Raw genomic sequence first — 17,096 nt, forward strand, 5'->3', positions numbered from 1 at the left:
GAGCGAGGAGCCCCATCCCACCCCGGCCCCCCCCGCCCGGTGCCAGCTGGTGGAACCCTCCAGGCGCGTGGCAACTAGTAAGCGGGGAACGCGGCCGCCCCCCGCAGTTGTGCGTCCCTGCGGCTGAGCGCACGGGAGGGCGTCCGGCCCCTCCGAGTGCCCAGCAGCCTTCGAGCGAGGGGAGCCCCGCGGGCCTCGTCCCGGGCCTCGTGTGTGGAAGAGAAAAGAGTCTCAGCGTGCCCGAGGGGCTGGGGGCTGCAGCCCAGCTTAGCCCAGCTGCAGGTTGGGCGGCACCAGCCCCTGGGAGCAAGGGGACAGGGTACAGAGGTGTCCCTGCGACAAGGGGGGTGCCCCGCTACAGGTAAACCCCAGCCCTGTAGCAGGAGGAGGAAGAGGGAGTCAGTCTCACACCCCCCCCGCCCGGGGCAAGGAGGGGTCCTGGGGAAGAGGGGAAGGGGGCAGTCTGTGGGTGCCCCCCGGGGGAGTGCTATTGGGGCACTTTGTGACACCCTGGATCACCCAGTGCTGTCCCCCCCAGTGTCTGGGAGGACGGTGTTAGGACAGGGTGAGAGCAAAGAGCCCCCCAAGCATGGCCACCTCTGCCCCACTGCCCCTGGCAGGGCAGCCCTGTGGGGCACAGGGTCCCCCTCACCTCTTTCCTCTGCAGGATGGCAGGGAGACCCCCTAGCAGGCCCAGGCAGGCCTGGGGGGAGAAGGAGGGTGTAGCTGCCCTGGCTCCCCACTCCGGGCCAAAGCCAAGCGAGATGTGCAAGGTCCAGCCGCTGCAGGCGGGTGAGTGTGCAGGCGCTGCGGGCAGGGGGCTGCCTGCCCGTCCCTGCCCGGTCCCGCGCTCACGTTGCCCAGCCAGGCTGGCATCGGGGCTCCCATGGCACAGTGGCCAGGGAGCCAGCCCTGTCACGGCACCCCGGGACAGGGATCCTCCCTGCCAGCCGGTGGTAGCCTGTCCCTCACCTGGGCACGCCAGACCCCCCTCCCCGTGCTGCCCTCCAGCATTGCGCCCTCGCCCCTGGGGCTCACAGGGGACACCTGTGTCCCAGCCTTGAGCCAGGACTGGTGACATCCCTGGGAGCTGGGCAGAGGGCTTGGCTTTTTGTCCCCTGCTCGCCCCCCAGCCCTGCCTGCCTTCTCTCGGCCAGATCCGTGCTGCTCCACCTTGGCTCTGCCCGGGCAGAACGAGGATAACCTGGACATCATCCGAGCCTTCCTCAGGAGCAGACCAAAGGTATCCAAGGCCAATTCTATGAGGCTGCGCCCATGTCTCCTGACCAGTCTTTCTGCCCCCATCCCACGCTCGCAAGGTGCTGGGGGCTGTGCTGCCCCCCTCCCCCCCAACCTGTCTCACCCCCCTGACGCTCTCTGGCCGCCTGTCCCCTCCCTGGCTGGCAGCAAGAGGAGGAGAAGCTGAAGTTTCTGGCCTCCATCTACACCATCTGTAGCACCAGCAGCGCGGGCTCCACAACATGGGACATGCTTTACTTCTGTTTGCTGGAGGTGGTGGAGGCCATCGAGGTGAGGCAGGGGCAGTGGGCAGTGGGCAGAGCCCTGGGGGCAGGAGAGGGCTCAGCCGGGCAGTGGGGTGCATGTGAGCACTGCTCTGGGTCTCCATCCTTGGAGATGCTTGAAAGCCAGCTGCGTGGCCTGGCTGGAGCTGGGGCTTGGACCCAATGATGTTTGCAGGTCTCTCGGCCAGCCTGTGGTTCTGTGATGGGCACAGCCCTTCCCACCATGGGGCTTGGGACCACTGGGTGGGGAGGGAGTGCTGGGATGGTGGCACCTGGGCTCTGCCAGCCCCGCAGGCTTTTGATGGGCAAGGGAGACTGCCCCATCCCGATCCATCCCACCCTGCTGTGCTGCACAGGTGCTGCTGCAAGAGGAGCCCACTGACCACCTGGGTACTGTGGTGTGGCGGCAAGCCATGCTGACCATCGCCTCCATGAGGTACTTGCCGCAGCCCCCAGCTTGGCCTCCCCACTGCTGGGCAGCCCTAACGGCACCTCTCCCAGGCAGGGGCCACCCCCAGTCCTGGGTCCGAGAGGGAGGCAGACAGCAGGGCAAGGGGTGCCATAGGCTTTTCCCTCCAAACGCAAGTGTCAGTGTCATGGGGATCAGCCCAGGTCTCCAACCCTGGGGTCTGTCTCCTCCTTGCTGTGTCTGAAGAGCACCTCTCTGTCCCCACAGCAAGGCGGGGCTGCTTCTGCAGGAGATGAGCAGCAGACTCCTCCACATCTGCTTCTGCAGCATCTTCCACCTCCCTCCGCAGGACACCCAGGGCCCTGAGGCTTCTCTCTACTCCGAGGTATGCCACGGGGTGAGCCACGGGGAGCTCCCCCACCCCGAGGCCCCTTCCTGGGCACCGCAGGGTGCAGCCACGCCCACCCCCCACCCCGCCCAGGCTTCTAGGGCTGCCCCAAGACTCTGTCCCCCTCACAGACCCTGGCCATGATGGACAGCATGCTGCAGGTGCTGGTAAGCAGCGCCGGTGCTCTCGGCATCCTGGAGCTGCAGAACATCTTGCAGGTCTGGCCTTGGCACAGGGTCCCCACAAGCATTGACCCATGGCTTGAGTGGTGCCCCGCCCCTCCCCAATCAGTGCCTGGTGCAAGGAGGGGGGCAAAGATGTTCCTCCTTCCCTGCGCTACCTCCCCACCAGCCCCCTGCCTCCTGGCTGCTGCCAGAGCTCCTTTTGCTCCTGCCCCAGCCCACCCCGCTCCTGCAGCCCTGCCTGCTGTTCGTCCTGCCCAACACTCCCTCACAGATGGATCTGCCTGTCTGGCAAGGGGAGCCCAGCCCTGGGACTTTCCCCCGGGCCACATCCTAGAGCCTCCACCACAGGTCCGCAGGGAGGTGGTCACCCCAAAGTCTTGGGTTCCTTGGGTGGGGGGTGGAGGGACCTTTTTTTGGGTGGGGAGCGAGTGAGTGGAAGGCAGCAGAGGCAGCGGCAGGAGTGGGATGCGGTGGCCTGCCTGGCTGCAGCAGGTTGCTTTGAGGGGCAAGAAGGGCACGTGCCCTGGGCCTAGGCCCTGCCCCGGCGCAAGCCTGGCCATGCCGTGCTGTGCCATGCCACCTCCCTGGCAGATCAGCAGCTTTTCTCCTCCCAGCTCCTGCTGCCCTTCACCGATTCCAAGCTAGCAGCAGTGCAGGAGAGGGCTGTGGCACGGATTGCCAGGCTGGCCAACTTCATCGCCACCGAACCCCTGCTGCAGGTACCGAGCTCCCAGTCTGGGCAGCCCCAGTCCCCCATCGCTGTGCTCCTGAGCCCCAGCACCTCCCAGGGAAGCTGGGCACCCAGTCAGCAGGAAGTCAGGAGCAGGGGTCTTTGCCCTGCCCCTGTCCTTGTCCGTGCTCTCTCCCAAGGCAGGAACCTGGGTCCAGCAGCCCTCCCCTGCGCTGGGCTGCTGCCTGGCTGCTCTGGGAGCAGCCGGGGCTCACCTTGTGCCTAGGCTCACCTCATACCCACACTGCCTCTCTTCCTCCAGGTCTGCCCCTGCTTCGCACAAGCTGTAGTCCTCAGGCATCAGTGCTCCAAGACACATCGGTTTGTGATGCTGGGGAGGCTGGTTGGGCACCTCACCCTCTGCTGCACCTGTAAGGACAAGGCGACCCGCCGCGAAGCTGCAAAAGCTCTCCGTCACCTGCATGCCTTCATCCTGCAGCAGAGAAGTAAGAGCAGCTGTGATGGGCTGGGTGCCCCCAGGCACGGGCAGCCAGGGACCACCCTCCTTGGTGAGAGAAAGCCTGATCCAGCCTGCCTGCCTGCAGTCTAAAGAGCCATTTCCCCTTGCCCCTGTTCGCAATAGCCCCAGACCCTCCCTGGGTATCTGCTCCCCAGACCTGCCTGGGTGCCCTCTTTCTTTACTAGTGACTTTTCTGCCTAAAGCTCTCAGACTGCACCTCCAGCTCTGCACCCTCTCTCTGAGCACCCTGGTTTTCGTCCTCCCCAGGCAGGTGGCCCTGGCTGCATGACACAGGGCAGCTGCAGCTCTGGGAGGACGGGCAGATCTCGCAAAAAAGCAGCGCTAACGAAATCTTTTCGGTAAGAAGTGCCTTCGGCTCCTGCCTGGGGTGGTCAGCATGAGTGAAGGGACACCTGATGCGTGGGGATGATGTGGGCTCACGCTGTTCCTGAGCGGAGGCTAGGCAAAAGCCCGCAGCAAGCTCCGCTTCCCCACAGAACCCTGACCCCCACCATCGGTCTCCTCCCCAGCGCAGCCTGGCTCTGCATCCCACTCTCACTGCACAGCCAAGATGCTCTGTGTGATGCTCTAGGTGACAAACCTCCCCTCCTCTCCTTCATCGCACAGATGTTCAAGTACCACCTCCAGCCCTCTGACCAGGTAGACATCATCCTCATGGCCATCAAGAGCTTGAGAGCCCCAAGCGCCTACAGCATCAGGGTGGCTGCCCACATGGTGGAAGTCCTTGTGGCAGACCCTGCCTTCCCAATGGGACAGATGAGTAGCCCGTGGGTGGCACAGCCAACACTCGGGCCCACCAGAGGATCGTTCCTCCCTGGGCCCTGTGCCTGACCAGCACTGATGCCATCTCAAGCCAGCGTACTGCAGCAGGAATGCAAAGCGGCTCCCAGTGGGAGCTGGGTAAACAGCTGCGCTCACCCCGCTGACACCCCCACTCCCTTCTGTGTCTGTCGTCCAGGTGCTGAACATCGTGTGGGCCATCTACAGAAACCTGCCCTTCATCAGGGCGGTGGTAGCCCTCAACAGCCTGGAGAGGGCCCTGCTGGTGCTGATGCACAAACAGCCCAGCATGGTGGTGGCCAGCCTGTTGCAGTGCTCCCCAACATGTACCTGGTACGGGGCCCACCAGCCTTTGGGGGTCCTCTCACTCCGGGAGAGGGGCCCTAAGACCCTCCCGAGGGACTTCAGCCTGGCCATCCTCCGGGGTGTCCCTGCTGACAGAGCCCCGGGTCCCCGCAGTGTTGCGATGCGCATGTGGAAGGTGACACTCTCCAAGCCCCAGGTTGCGGAGAAGGTGCTGCAGGAGCTGCTCAGCAGGCTGATGAACCAGTCGCCGTGCAAGACCTCCACCTCTACTGGGGACAACCCCCGCGTCCTCTCCCTGGCTGTGAGTTAATGGATGAGGCCTCACTGACCTCTGGGGCTGCTCTCGGCTGTCCAGGGCCTCCACTCTCCTTCCCTGCCCATCCCAAGCCTTGACGTCCCCAGGGGCGCAGGGACGTCTCAGTGTCTAGCTGTCTTCTGCAGGCAGCCAGGACGGTAAGCGAGATCCTCCTGCAGCGCATCTGCCTGCGGGAGGTGGAGGCGATTTTCTCCCAGCTTTTCCTGGCACTGCTTTTCCAAGTGTCATTCACCACGGAGTTGACGGTGCAGGAGGTGCACATCTTTTGGAGGGAGCACCAAGAGGATCTGCTCGGTCCCATCAGGTGCTCCATCCCTGTCCTCTCATCCCTGCCAGCTACCTGGAGCCAAGGCAGGGGTGCCAGTGGGAGCTGAGCATTTCTCTTTGTGCAGGTCTGTGGTGCAGTCCATGAGAGTGCTGCTCTGCAGCATGGGCTTTGAGAGCCAGGCGCTGGCCATTGAGGCGCAGGGTGGCTGGGATGCCCTGCTCAGCAGCCAGACCCACCTCATGGGAGTCCGCATTGTGGCCAGGTGAGAGGCCCTTCTCCCTTGCTCCTCGGGGACCATCACCCCATGTCACCCCCTCCCTTGGGGGCACAGATGGCAGAGGGCTCCCGTTGCTCAAAGAAAGCGCTGCAGGTGGGTGATGCCCAGAGTGGTGCAAACCCCAAAGATATGTGTCTGCCTGGCTCAGGCCTGATGGTGCCTCCTTCCCCCTGCCAGGGAGATGATGAAGACCCCAAGACCCCTGCTCTCCACCATCTTCTGCCATCTGGCAGAACTCCTCAGTGTGGAGGAGCCCACCTGGGGGATGATCGCCATGGTCTTCCTCGTTGAGGTGAGCCTGACGGCACTGTTCCAAGCTCTCTCCGATGCTCAGCTCTCCCATGCCAGCTGCTGTGGGGGGAGCTGGGGCAGCAGATGGGCTCTGGTTGTCGCCGTGGAGGAGCAGGCGAGCAACCAGTGTGGTGGAGCGTGGGGCACGGGGCTTCTCCACAGTCCCTGCTGCCTGTGTCTGGGCTTGGTCGTGACCCAGCATCCTTGCCCTGAGGTAGTGGTTGGAGGCAGCACCACACCTCACCAGCTCCCGCTGTGCGTGTTTCAGATGTTGGGCTGCACCAGCCTCAGTGAAGAGCTGGACCGTGCCCTGGAAATCTTCCCCATGTATCTGCAGAGCCAGTGCCTGGGGATGCCCAGCCTGGTGCTCAGGGGCCTCCTCAGGCTCAGTGAGAGGCCCGACACGGTGAGTAGGGGGCAGCAGGGACAGCTGGGACAGCAGCCCAGGGTGGAGCAGTGGGTGACGGGTAACGTGGTGGCTCGGGCTTTTCTGGGCACAGGGAGCCGTGCCGGCTGCTGCCAGCTCTCCTGCCTGCCCCGCCCTCTGCCCCATGACTGTGCCGTGCAAGGAGAGAGGCAGTAGTGCCGAGGGGAAGGGACTTCTGCTGCCAGCACGTCCTGGCAGGGGTGCTGGTGGCAGAGTGACCAGCCCGAGCGTGGGGTCTGCAGAGCCTGACCGTGGGGTGCTGAGCCCCGGGGTGAAACGCAGCAGCTGCGGCAGGGGCTGCTGGCAGCTCGGGCAGCTTTCCAGGCAGTGCCAGTTGCCCACCAGCCTACCCAGGGGGTCTGGTGGAGAAGGGGGTAGCCAAGGGGCTGGCAAGGAGCCAGAGCTGTCTGTCCTCACCCTCTGCGCCCTGCTCTTCTCACGGCCATGGCGGTAAGCCCTGTCTGCCAGGACCTTGCCCTTGTGACCTGCACTGCCTGCTGAGAAGCTAGTGGGAGGCCAGTCTGCGCGGAGAGGGTTTTCACCCCTCTGGTAGGTCGCTCCTTTACAAAAAGGAGATGGTGTGTCTCCAACAGGCAAGGAAAACCCTCGTCCTGCTGCCGTATGTCATGGAGCAGCTGCAGGGTGCTGACAGTGATGCCAGCGCCATCGCCCTGTCCCTGCTCAGCAACCTGCTCCGGCTGCTGGAGGGGAAGACGCTCAGCCTGACTGCCCTGGCGCTGGCTGAGAAGCTCCAGCCGCTCTTCAGCGACGTAAGGCTGGGGGAGAGACCCGTGCCCCTCTCAACAGGCACCTCCATTCATGCCTCCCGTGCTCTGCAGGGGGATGCTTTGCCCCGCAGCCCCCAGACCCCATCGCTGCCCTTGGCAGCTCTGTGGTGTGTCCCAAACCCCCACGTGGACCCACCCTGGCTCAGCCTCCCTGTCGCGGCAGAGACGAGGATTGCAGGACGTTGGCAGACGTGCTGAGCCCCACCGATGCACACCCTGCCCTGGCAGCATCCTCCAGCCCTCCGCAGGGTCTCCTTCTCCAACCCCCAGCCCCAGGGACCCTAGCCTCCCTGGGCAGACCTTCTCTATGCCACAGCTTGCTCCCTTTTGGAGCAGGGCTGCCTGCAGCTGTTTTGGGCCCCTTGCTTGCCATAGGCTTGAGACTGAGGTCCTCTTCCTCTCCTGCACCAGGAGTCGAGCACTGTGCGGGAGCTCTCCATCCGGCTCTTCCGAAACACAATGGGGGTTGTGGTGGATGCCAAAAAGAAGAAGATGAAGGAGGTGGTGTGGGGCAGCCTGCTGCCACTGCTCTTTCACCTGCACGACGAGGACAAGAATGTGGCCAAGGTGGTACTCCCAACCTGACCTGTTCCTTGGGCAGGGGGGTGCTGGACCCTTTAAAAGTGTGTCGCCATGAGGTCTAGCTCGCTGGGTCCCTAGCACCAGGCACAGCGCACCTCCCTGCCCGCTGCTGCCTTTCTCCTCCTGCTCCCCGGGTGGATGGGGAATTAGGTCCCTTTCCCACCCAGCTCCCTCCGCACAACCCCTGGCGTGAGTCCCTGCAGCCCCAGAGACGGCGCTGTGGCTCTGCAGCAGCCTGGGGTCACCAAGGCCAAAACACTAGAGCCAGAGAGGGTGGCTGCCCTTATATTCCCCCAGGGTGCTGAACCCGGTGGCAGCATCAGTCCCCAGCTGGTGCGTCTTCCCTGCACGGGCAGGGCAGGCTCTGAGCCCTCCAAAGAGGGGGGACACAGGGTCTTGTGTCCCTGGCGGTGGTGGTGGCATCTCTGCTACTCACCAGGCCTCCCAGGAAACCCTCAGCAGTGCTGGACAGTTCCTGAAGTGGCGGCAGCTGGCCCAGCTGGGCGAGACCGTGTAGGCATGGAGGATGAGCGAGTGCCTGGTACGCACAGCCCCAGCGCCCCCAGGTTCCGCCCTGGGTGAGCCCTGCCCCATGCCCAGCACGGGGGACGGGGGGCCTGTGCCCCCATGGCGGTACACACCCTCCTGGAGCAGGCTCTGCCCCAGGCTGTCCTCTCCCCCGGAGTCCCAAAGGGCACCCTGCCAGCAGGACGGCACCCCAGTGTCCCTGGGGAGCCCTCTGCTCCCTCCGAACCCCGATGCCACACGGCAGGGAGCTGGGAATGTCCTGCTGGGGGGAAGGAGGGTGGCCCTGGGCGGGGGGGGAGGGCCTGATTGGGGGGCAGCTCTGCACCAACCGTGCACCCTTCTCCTCCCTCCAGCTGGCCAGGAACAGGAGCAGGGCCAAGGAATACCTGCGCCAGAGCCAGTCCTACCTGCGGAGCCCACAGGAGCCCCTGCGGCGGGAAGCTGTCAGGTTCATCGGTGAGCCACGAGCCCCGTGGTCCCTCCCTCCTTCTCCCAGGGTCCCTGTGGCCCAGCGCAGGACCTGTGGGCACTCCTTCTGCCCATCCCACCCCTGGCTGTGCAGGCAGGGCTGGCAGGAGGCTCATCCATCCCCTCCCCGATGCCGCAGCCCAGGGTCAGCCCCCACCCCGGGGAGCTGTGCTGGCCAGGTGGGCTGGGTGGAGGGTTCTCCAATGGGCAGTGGGGTCCCCAACAGGCAGCAGGGTCCCCAACGGGCTGCATCCCCTCAGGGCTCATCGGACGGCAGGTGGATGGGCACGAGGAGTTGCAGTACATCAGAGAGGGTGAGTGAGGGCAGTGGGGAGGAGGAAGGACCCCGGCACGGAGCTCCCCCCTGGGAGAGGGGGGCTCTACTCCCAGCATGTGCGTGTCTCCGGGGAGGGGGCTGTTTCTGGAGGGGCACATTCCTGACCGGCAGCACCCAGCTGAGCCTCCCGCCCCCCGGCTCCCTCCTGGCCCTGGAATCACGGGGCACAACGTGCCCTGCCTGGAGGGGACACAGGGCTGTCACCTCACCTCTGCTGCTTTGTCCCCGCAGTCCTTCAAGATGCAGGGAGAGACACGAGTCTCCTGGTCTCCTCCCTGGCAACACAGGCGCTCCTCATCCTCAGCTTGAGGAAGGCTGAGTCGAGGTTTAACGTGCAACGGCTGAGCTTCCGGCTGCTGAGGGCATGGACGAGGTGGCACTCGGCACCCAGTGAGGACTCTGCTCAGGCAGAGAGAAAGCAGCAACCCCAGCCCTAGGGTGCTCTGCGGCTTGGGGTATCTCCTCTTCCCAAAGTCTAACAGGAGAGAAGAGACCTCAGCCCCAGAGGAGCTGGCGTCCTCTGGAGAGCAGCAGGACAGCCGCTTTTTCCCGTGGTGCAGGGCATCACCTGCCCACACGCTTCGTCTTTGCCACGAAGCACCAGCTGCTGGGCTGGGCTGGGCTGCAAAACAGAGGGAAGGAGAAGCCGGAGCCGGAGCCGGAGCCAGAGCCGAGGATGAAGTTGAGGCTGAAGCCTTCCCTCCCCTCCCCAGGGCCACGCCAGGGTGAATCACTTTTTCTGCCTCCCACCGTCTGAGGAGCCTGCGCTGCCTGGGGCCGACGTGGCCGAGTGCGGGAGCTACAAAGCCACCAATGCTCTGACTCCGGCAGCTTTGTCCCCTCCGTGTCCCCAGCAGGAAGGGCAGCTCTGCCTCCTGCCCATGCCACCCATCCCCACCGGCCCTGCGCCCGTTCCCACCCAGGGACGTTGGAAGTCCCAAGAGGAATGGTAAGAGGTCACTCCGCGAAACCAAGCCCTCCGTGGAGCCGTCGCCTTGGAGCGATCTCCAAAAGGGAGACCACCCGCCAGCAGTCAGCAGCCCTTCCAGGATAAACTCTAAACAAGGCCAATGCCTAACATCAGTAACAATTCAGTTTCTAAATAAAACAGACTGGGGAGACAAACGCTTTGTACAATTTGGGCTGTGGATGACACAGATTGACGTACAGCTCCAATGTGTTTAACTCCATCAGGTGATACAATGGGTACAAACTGCATATTTGTGACAACACGTTGGATTAACTGAATGAAACATGGGATGACACATGGCAAAAACAGTAACGTAGCTAGACCACGCAATAGGTAAAATAAGATTTGTTTGATCCAAGGACCTCCTGGAAGCCAGGAGAACATATCGACATTCCAGCCTTTCCAGGTTTGGGGGGCAACATGGGCCAATTTCCATATTCCAGCAGTAATTTGTTTGATGACTTTGCCATTGTCATTGATTTTTAAACAGCAACTAGAATCATGCAATTTCCCACAGACCCCGCCTTCTTCGGCTAGTAGGTAGTCGAGAACCAAGTGATGTTGATAAATTGCAGTTTGCATTTGGGTTGCCTGATCTGCCAGTAGGTCGAGGGCCTCAGCTGTTTGATTGGTGATAATTTCTAATACGGCTTGCAGCCGGATAATGCGATGTAGATTATAAATGGGTTCTCGAGCACCACTAACCCATTCATTGTGTAGCCAAATCAACTAGAATTGTTACATGAGAACATAGAGTATAGGAATTAGCGTATCCATCGATCTGTGTAGTGATCAAAACCAATTTGTGTTTCTAATCATTTATATATAGACAATGTGTTTTGTTACTAGAAGAATGCACTTCTGTCAAAAGGAATGATAAAGTGCAGTTTTGTGTAGCAGACTGAGAAAACTGGCCAGGATTGCCGGGACTGAGAGCCAAAAGGGTAAAAGGTAATTCCAGCAGGGGGAGATCGCGACCACCGACTCACGGACCACCGACCCAAGTAATACCACCTACTCAAAAGAGAACAATAGAAGAAGTCGACTGAGTTTGCGCAGTAATCTACATGTGGAACAAGGAAGTTTGTACCAATCAGTAGAAAGGACAATAATGAATATGTATGAATAGGTAAATTTTTGATCTATAAATTGTATGGGAAAGGTGCGTAAGGTATGCACGTGAGGAGGAACGATCCCCCCTGCATCCGGCGCCGTGAATAAAGAATGCCTGCTCTTTAATACTAAATTAGTGTTAAGGAGTTGTTTCTGATTTTACCACGTTTTTCGGTAACAATTGGGGTTCCAAGTTGCACGTCCATAATGTTGTATGATACGCTGGGGGGTCCGCACGTCTTTACCCCAGGACCGGCCACTCCCATCGGTGAGGGAGGTATCAGTAACTTTGGATCGTTTTTCCCGCTTCAAATCATCATATATTCAAATGCCTAAATGGTCTCCGTCTGTTTCTGAGAGTAAGAAAACCAAGGGACGGATCACCCCAACGCAACATATTCCTGACCAGTTTGCTGGTAACGCTTTATATGCATGGTTTCCACATACGCAACAGTGTCCCTCGAGGGCCACTGATCCGTTAGCAAAGGGTCCTTTCCAATGTTCCACACGGGGCGAAGGGTCAAAATAAGGGGTAGGTTCTAAACCAAACGGCCACTTTCAACGCAACAATATAGCGATTCCTTTGTGGAGTTTTCACAACATGGTATGTCTGAACAAAGGCCTTCCCACGTTCTCCTCCAACGGGGCCAATCTATTCTATTACAATATTTACAGTTGTAAGCTCCTGCTTCCTGGTCCCAAATACAAGCACGGCCCACAGAGTTGCCTCGGCTGGTATTAGGTGTGAGAGACCAAAATCTGGGAAATGCATTCTGGTATCCCTCTTCATTCACCCAGGCATAGCTATATACGAGTTCATCCTTTTCATGTGGCCCCTCTCCCACCTGAACGGTTATGCTTACGTTCTGATATGTCCATTCACATGTGCCATTACCCACAAAGACGCCATCCTTTTGTGTTCTAGCCAAACAGTATTTACCTTTCTCTGGGTGAGTCATGTGAGCTTTGCCATGTTTTATTCCCTTTCGTTTCGCTATATTTACTCACCCACCATTTTGGTAGCAAAGGTATAGCTACCCAGGGCCAACTTGATAGACCAAACGGTCCTCCACATATCCAGCATTCTGTGAGGTTATAAACACTTGCTATTTGTTCAGCCAATTGCATAAAAGAATTCTTTATATCATTTCCTTCATCCCTAAAGTCTTTGAGGGGATAACTGATTGTTCCAGGGATCGCGACCCGTACAATACACCAAAACAACAAAATTGACATTTTGCTCTACAAATCCAGCCTAAGCTTACAAATGTTATACAATCAATCACAAAAATACACATAGTCAAAATCAAATGTTAATCTTCCCACATTCGGTTGCGTTCCCGCAGGGATCTCCTGTGAAATGAAACAAAACGTCGACTTGCCCAGTTTGGGCTTCATCTACGTGCTTAAAATGAGGGAACAATCCAGCGAGTGTTAATTTTGTGCTCTTTCCCCCCCAGGCATCTTCAGCCTTCCAGGCATATTTGTTAAGGGGTTCAGTAAGTATGAGGGGGACGGTCCCAACGGTTGGCATTTCTACCGACGCTGGCTGTCCAGGAGAGAAGGTTGGTTCCCTTGGAACACTAAGAGCTTGAGACGTTGGAATTAAAACTGGGGGTTTAGGACAAAAGCCATTTAATCGGGGGCATCCATTTGTTCCCCAGCGACCATTGACTCGGGTAGCTGCATCCCAGAGGTGCTCCGCCCAATGCGGCTTATGAGGTTTCAGAAATCGTTTTGAGAGTCCATTAGTTCGTTCCACTATCCCCTTGGCTTGGGGGTAATACGGGGTGTGGAATACCCACTTGATTCCTTCTTCCCTTGCCCACTCCTGTACTCTGGTAGCAGTAAAATGACTGCCATTGTCTGACTGAATAGAACCAGGTTTTGGGAGGGAGCTAAACCAGAATTTCAGGGCCCGCACTGTATTTTCCCCAGGTGCTCGTGGAAATGCTTCGGCCTGGACTAGGCCAGAAATTACTTCCACGCCTACTAATACATATTGTTTTCCCTCTGACTTTCGGAAAGGCCCAATATCATCGATTTGCCAGACTTCCCAGAGGGTCTTTTTGTCTCTCAAATGGAGTGGGAACTCCTCCCTGGGATGTCGCTCTAGCCGAAGTCGGCATTGCTCACAAGCTGAAATACAGGCCCTGCAAGCGTCCCGAGGGGCAGGCCAGCCTCTGGCATGTGCCTCCTTGTATAAATCATTAGACCCCGCGTGGCCACGTTTAACATGTAGCCATTCTAGGAGCCTATCCCAATTTTCTCCTGTTTGGTCCTCCTTCTGCAGAGGGGCAATTCTGGCCAATTCGTCCGCCCTATTATTCCACTCACTCACTGGAGTACCCCCCTTCCGGGTGGGAGGGCACCCATCCTATTGCAAAATCCCCGTGTTTGGCAACATTTAAGATTTCTTGCCACCTCTCCTTTTGCCACACTGGCACCCGATTTACCTCCCAGTTGTTCTGTTCCCAAAAAGGGAGCCATTCTGTGCACCCTTTGAATACTGCAGACGAGTCAGTGTAGATGTACACCGGAGTCCCTGCTTTTCCCTCGCTATTAAACACACTCCATACCGCCACTAACTCTCCCACTTGGGCACTGCCCTCGCCTTCAGGAATTATTTCCCTCTAGGTATCCACATGAATAGCTACAGCCCGATACTTCCACTGTTGGCCCTCTCGTTTGGCGGAGGCGTCTGCGAACCATACGTTTCGCAGCTCCTCCGAAAATGGCGGGGCAATCCTAACTACAGAAGGAGGAGGGGTATCCTCCTCCCAAAGGTTTGTCGCTTCTTCCTGTATGTTTAACACCTTTGCGGTACCTTCAGTGACTGTAAAAACACTACAGTAATGTTCGATTTTAGCATACCGTTTCCTCACAGTATCCCTTTGGGCCACCCCGTCAGGGGGAGGGGTCCCTGCTAACACAGGCGTAATTACCTTAAAGGGTCCCCTTAAAACTGTAGGTTGTTGGCGTATGGTTCGCTCCGCTTCTCTAAGAGCTAAGCTCACTACAAACAAACCCTTTTCCCAGCTGGAGTACCGCTTTTCAGCGTCCTTAAAACTCCTAGAATAAAACCCAGTCGGTCGAATGGGACCTTCTGCTCCTTTCTGCCAAAAATGAATTGACAATCCCCAGTGTGCGAACCCCCATTCAATTTGAACTGGGTCGGTGGGGTGGATAGGGCCCAAAGTTTGATGGGTGCTTGCTTCAAACACCAAAAGCTGCAGTGCCTCATCGTGAGCTGGAGTCCATTTCCAAATCACCCTCTTTCGCAACAGGTCATATAAGGGACGTGCCATTATTGCAAATTTCGGCTTATGCTTTCTCCAAAAGACCAAGAATCCCAAGGTGTGTTGCAGCTCCTTTTTACCTTCCGGAATTTTTACCTGATCTAACGCTGAGAGGGTGTCCTGAGGAATACAGGCTGACCCTCCTTTCCACCAGATGCCCCACAACTTAACTTCACTGGCAGGGGCTTGTATTTTTTCTTTGGGTATTTGAAGGCCTGTTCCTTCCAGGTGATTAATAGTTCTGTCCTGCATAGTCTGCACCGAAGCTATGGTATGTCCCCCTTTTAGTATGTCATCAATATACTGATAGACTTTGACCTCTCTTTCTGATGGGATTATTGCCAATTCCTGTGCTGGGGCATGGTGGGCCAAGGTAGGCGAGTGTTTATATGCCTGAGGCAAACAGGTAAAAGTATACTGTTGTCCTTCCCAGGTAAAAGCAAATTGGTCTCGATCACACTCCTGGAGTGGAACCATAAAAAACATGTCCTTCACATCAATGGTTGCTAAGATAGGGTGGGCCTGTTCTTGAATGGCTGCAAGTAATTCGGCTATGTTGGGTACAGCCGCAGTCAGGGGGCCAGTGTTTGCATTCAGTCGCCGATAGTCAATGGTCAGGCGCCATTTTCCATTAGGGTTGCATACTGGCCACACTGGTGAATTGTACGGGGAGTGAGTAAACACTAAAATTCCCTGCTGTTTGAGATCCTCAGTTACTGGGGCTATCCCTTCCCTGGCTCCTAGCGGCAACGGACAGGGTTTTACGTTGGTAATCTTGGAGGGGGGAAGGCCAGGTGCCGTTTGCAATAGGCGCACCTCCGCCCAAGATGTTTCAGTTAATTGCCTGACCTGGGGGATGCCAAAAGACCACGAGTTCCCCTGGGTGTCATGCCACTGCCTTCCCTTCAACGCAGCCATGCCTAAAATGTTTGTCTGAAAAGGTCCTATGGCTACCATGGTATTGATGGGGGCTTCCTCTCCTGGGAACCATAGTGTCACTGAACTCATAGGCATTGACTGTGTCTTTCCCAGAGCATTTAAGATAATTAGATTTCTAGATGGGATAGAGATCCCGCACCGTTCTGCTTCGGTCTGCATCAGTGCGGTGATTTGTGGCCCAGTATCAATTAGAAAAATTACCGGTCTTTTCCTTGGTCCTACAGCTACTGTGACTAATAAATCCCCTCTTAGATTCAAGGTGAGTTGTCTTACAAACATCCATCCTCCGCTCCTCTCCTCACCTTTGGGGAACGGAGGGTCTAGTTTTCCGCCTTTTCCCTAGTCAGCTCCCCCTCAAGATCTATCGGGGGTGGAGCAGCGGCAACTACTCCGAGAGTGGCCTTCTTCCCTGACCATTTCTGTACAAGTTTTTCCAATTTTGGGGTCGGGAGTCCATCCATCAGGTCTCGAGGAATGCCCTTCTGAAGCCCTAGATGCCATAAGCCCTGTCGACTTAGGGGTCTCTCTCTCCCGGGATGATTGTTGCGGAGTGGCCTCAAATCCTGGCCCTTCCCAATTGACAGCTGCCGATTGTTAACTTGCTCTGCAGACTGTACAACCCTTGTTTCGGTTTTTTGGAACGATCCACCATCAGGGCCATATTTTCTCCCAAAATTAATTAATTCCTGCGCTACCTCCCTCCACGTCCACACTTTCCTTCCCAACCGCCAATGGTCAGGGGTTATTATCCCTTCCAGAGTGGCCGCAGTTCTTTCTCCTTCGGAATTATTTTGAATTCTCCCCTGTAATTGGATCCCAGTGGGTTTCAGGGAGTCAGGGAGTCCCCGGATCAGGGGAGTCATCCTCCCTGGGTCTACAGGCATCATCATCGGGGAACTCTGGTGGGGCTTGAGCTCCCGATCATACATCTTTTGGAGACAGGCTGCTTTCTGCACGCTTTCCACTAGTTGATCCACCGTACCTGTTATGGCAAGGGGATCTCCCCTCTCCAAAGGGTTCAGCCCTCCGGCCCAATACGCAGCCCTCTGGGTTAATGACCATGGGGCTCGGCGATTACCTGTAGTTAAGAACACACCTGGACCCCAATAGCCTTCTGCTTCTTTCTCCGACAACAAAATTCCATCCCCCCCTGCTGACAGGGACACTCTCCACACATATTCTGTCTCCGATTCCTTCGGAGTTCTTGCAAAGTCTTTTTTCAACTTTGCTACTTCGGTTGCTGTAAATGGGACTTCTTTGGTGAGAACTTGAGGACGGTCATCGTTATTGTCCTCATACAAGTACTCTGTTTTAAAGAGTGGATACATGTGAGGGAAGCTTTCTACAGTTTCCCTTGCCCTCTGCAAGACTCCCTGAGGGTAAACTTGCCGTACCCCTTTCTCTGAAAGTTTCACCTCTACCTCTGCCAGTGTATCTGCTTCCCTCAAAAGCTGATCCCTCAATTCTTCCTTCAGTATGGCATTTTGATTTCTCTCCTCCTGCAACAATCGCTTGTTTCCCTCCAATTGTTCCTGCAGTGACTTTATGACCACCTGCAGTGAGTCTATTGTGACATCGGCTTGACAAAGCCTCCGTTTCCTCTCTTCCACCGCTGCTGACAGACTCGCTCCCAGGACTGCGCAAATTACAGCTTTTCCTTTCCCCGGTCTAACCCTAGCTTCCTTCTACAC

At 57.7% G+C, this 17,096-nt stretch overlaps 3 protein-coding genes and 1 long non-coding RNA gene across 4 annotated transcripts; 3 read left to right on the forward strand and 1 right to left on the reverse strand.

Annotated features, from left to right (window-relative positions):
• The first annotated feature begins 764 nt into the window (after positions 1-764).
• Positions 765-2,839, forward strand: LOC142051193 (uncharacterized). The gene is made up of 7 exons (XM_075080380.1): positions 765-792; positions 1,134-1,243; positions 1,408-1,530; positions 1,880-1,959; positions 2,200-2,317; positions 2,452-2,538; positions 2,738-2,839. The coding sequence occupies exons 1-7, from the start codon at positions 765-767 to the stop codon at positions 2,837-2,839; spliced, it is 648 nt and encodes a 215-aa protein (XP_074936481.1).
• Positions 2,840-5,317: 2,478 nt separating this feature from the next.
• Positions 5,318-5,903, forward strand: LOC142051197 (uncharacterized). The gene is made up of 3 exons (XR_012658349.1): positions 5,318-5,422; positions 5,511-5,648; positions 5,841-5,903. It is a non-coding gene; the product is annotated as an uncharacterized LOC142051197 (long non-coding RNA).
• Positions 5,904-5,933: 30 nt separating this feature from the next.
• On the forward strand, positions 5,934-9,521 carry LOC142051194 (maestro heat-like repeat-containing protein family member 6). Its single transcript, XM_075080381.1, has 7 exons — positions 5,934-5,955; positions 6,223-6,360; positions 6,975-7,151; positions 7,581-7,736; positions 8,633-8,735; positions 9,008-9,061; positions 9,316-9,521. The coding sequence occupies exons 1-7, from the start codon at positions 5,938-5,940 to the stop codon at positions 9,519-9,521; spliced, it is 852 nt and encodes a 283-aa protein (XP_074936482.1). The 5' UTR covers positions 5,934-5,937.
• Positions 9,522-15,725: 6,204 nt separating this feature from the next.
• On the reverse strand, positions 15,726-16,743 carry LOC142051195 (uncharacterized). The gene has a single exon (XM_075080383.1). It carries the CDS (start codon positions 16,731-16,733, stop codon positions 15,726-15,728), a length of 1,008 nt encoding a protein of 335 aa, XP_074936484.1. The 5' UTR covers positions 16,734-16,743.
• Between the last annotated feature and the right edge of the window lie 353 nt (positions 16,744-17,096).

The sequence above is a fragment of the Phalacrocorax aristotelis genome, unplaced genomic scaffold, assembly GCF_949628215.1.
Source record: "Phalacrocorax aristotelis unplaced genomic scaffold, bGulAri2.1 scaffold_191, whole genome shotgun sequence".
Taxonomy (NCBI): Eukaryota; Metazoa; Chordata; class Aves; order Suliformes; family Phalacrocoracidae; genus Phalacrocorax; species Phalacrocorax aristotelis.

Excerpts from the sequence above, each read along its gene's own strand:
- LOC142051193 (XM_075080380.1), top strand. The coding sequence starts at position 765 with ATGTGCAAGGTCCAGCCGCTGCAGGCGG. Across the intron at positions 1,244-1,407 it reads TCCTCAGGAGCAGACCAAAG|CAAGAGGAGGAGAAGCTGAA; the intron begins GTATCCAAGGCC and ends CCTGGCTGGCAG. Across the intron at positions 2,318-2,451 it reads AGGCTTCTCTCTACTCCGAG|ACCCTGGCCATGATGGACAG; the intron begins GTATGCCACGGG and ends TCCCCCTCACAG.
- LOC142051194 (XM_075080381.1), top strand. Across the intron at positions 7,737-8,632 it reads AGGACAAGAATGTGGCCAAG|CTGGCCAGGAACAGGAGCAG; the intron begins GTGGTACTCCCA and ends TCCTCCCTCCAG. Across the intron at positions 8,736-9,007 it reads GGAAGCTGTCAGGTTCATCG|GGCTCATCGGACGGCAGGTG; the intron begins GTGAGCCACGAG and ends GCATCCCCTCAG.
- LOC142051195 (XM_075080383.1), bottom strand. The coding sequence starts at position 16,733 with ATGTATCCACTCTTTAAAACAGAGTACTTGTATGAGGACAATAACGAT.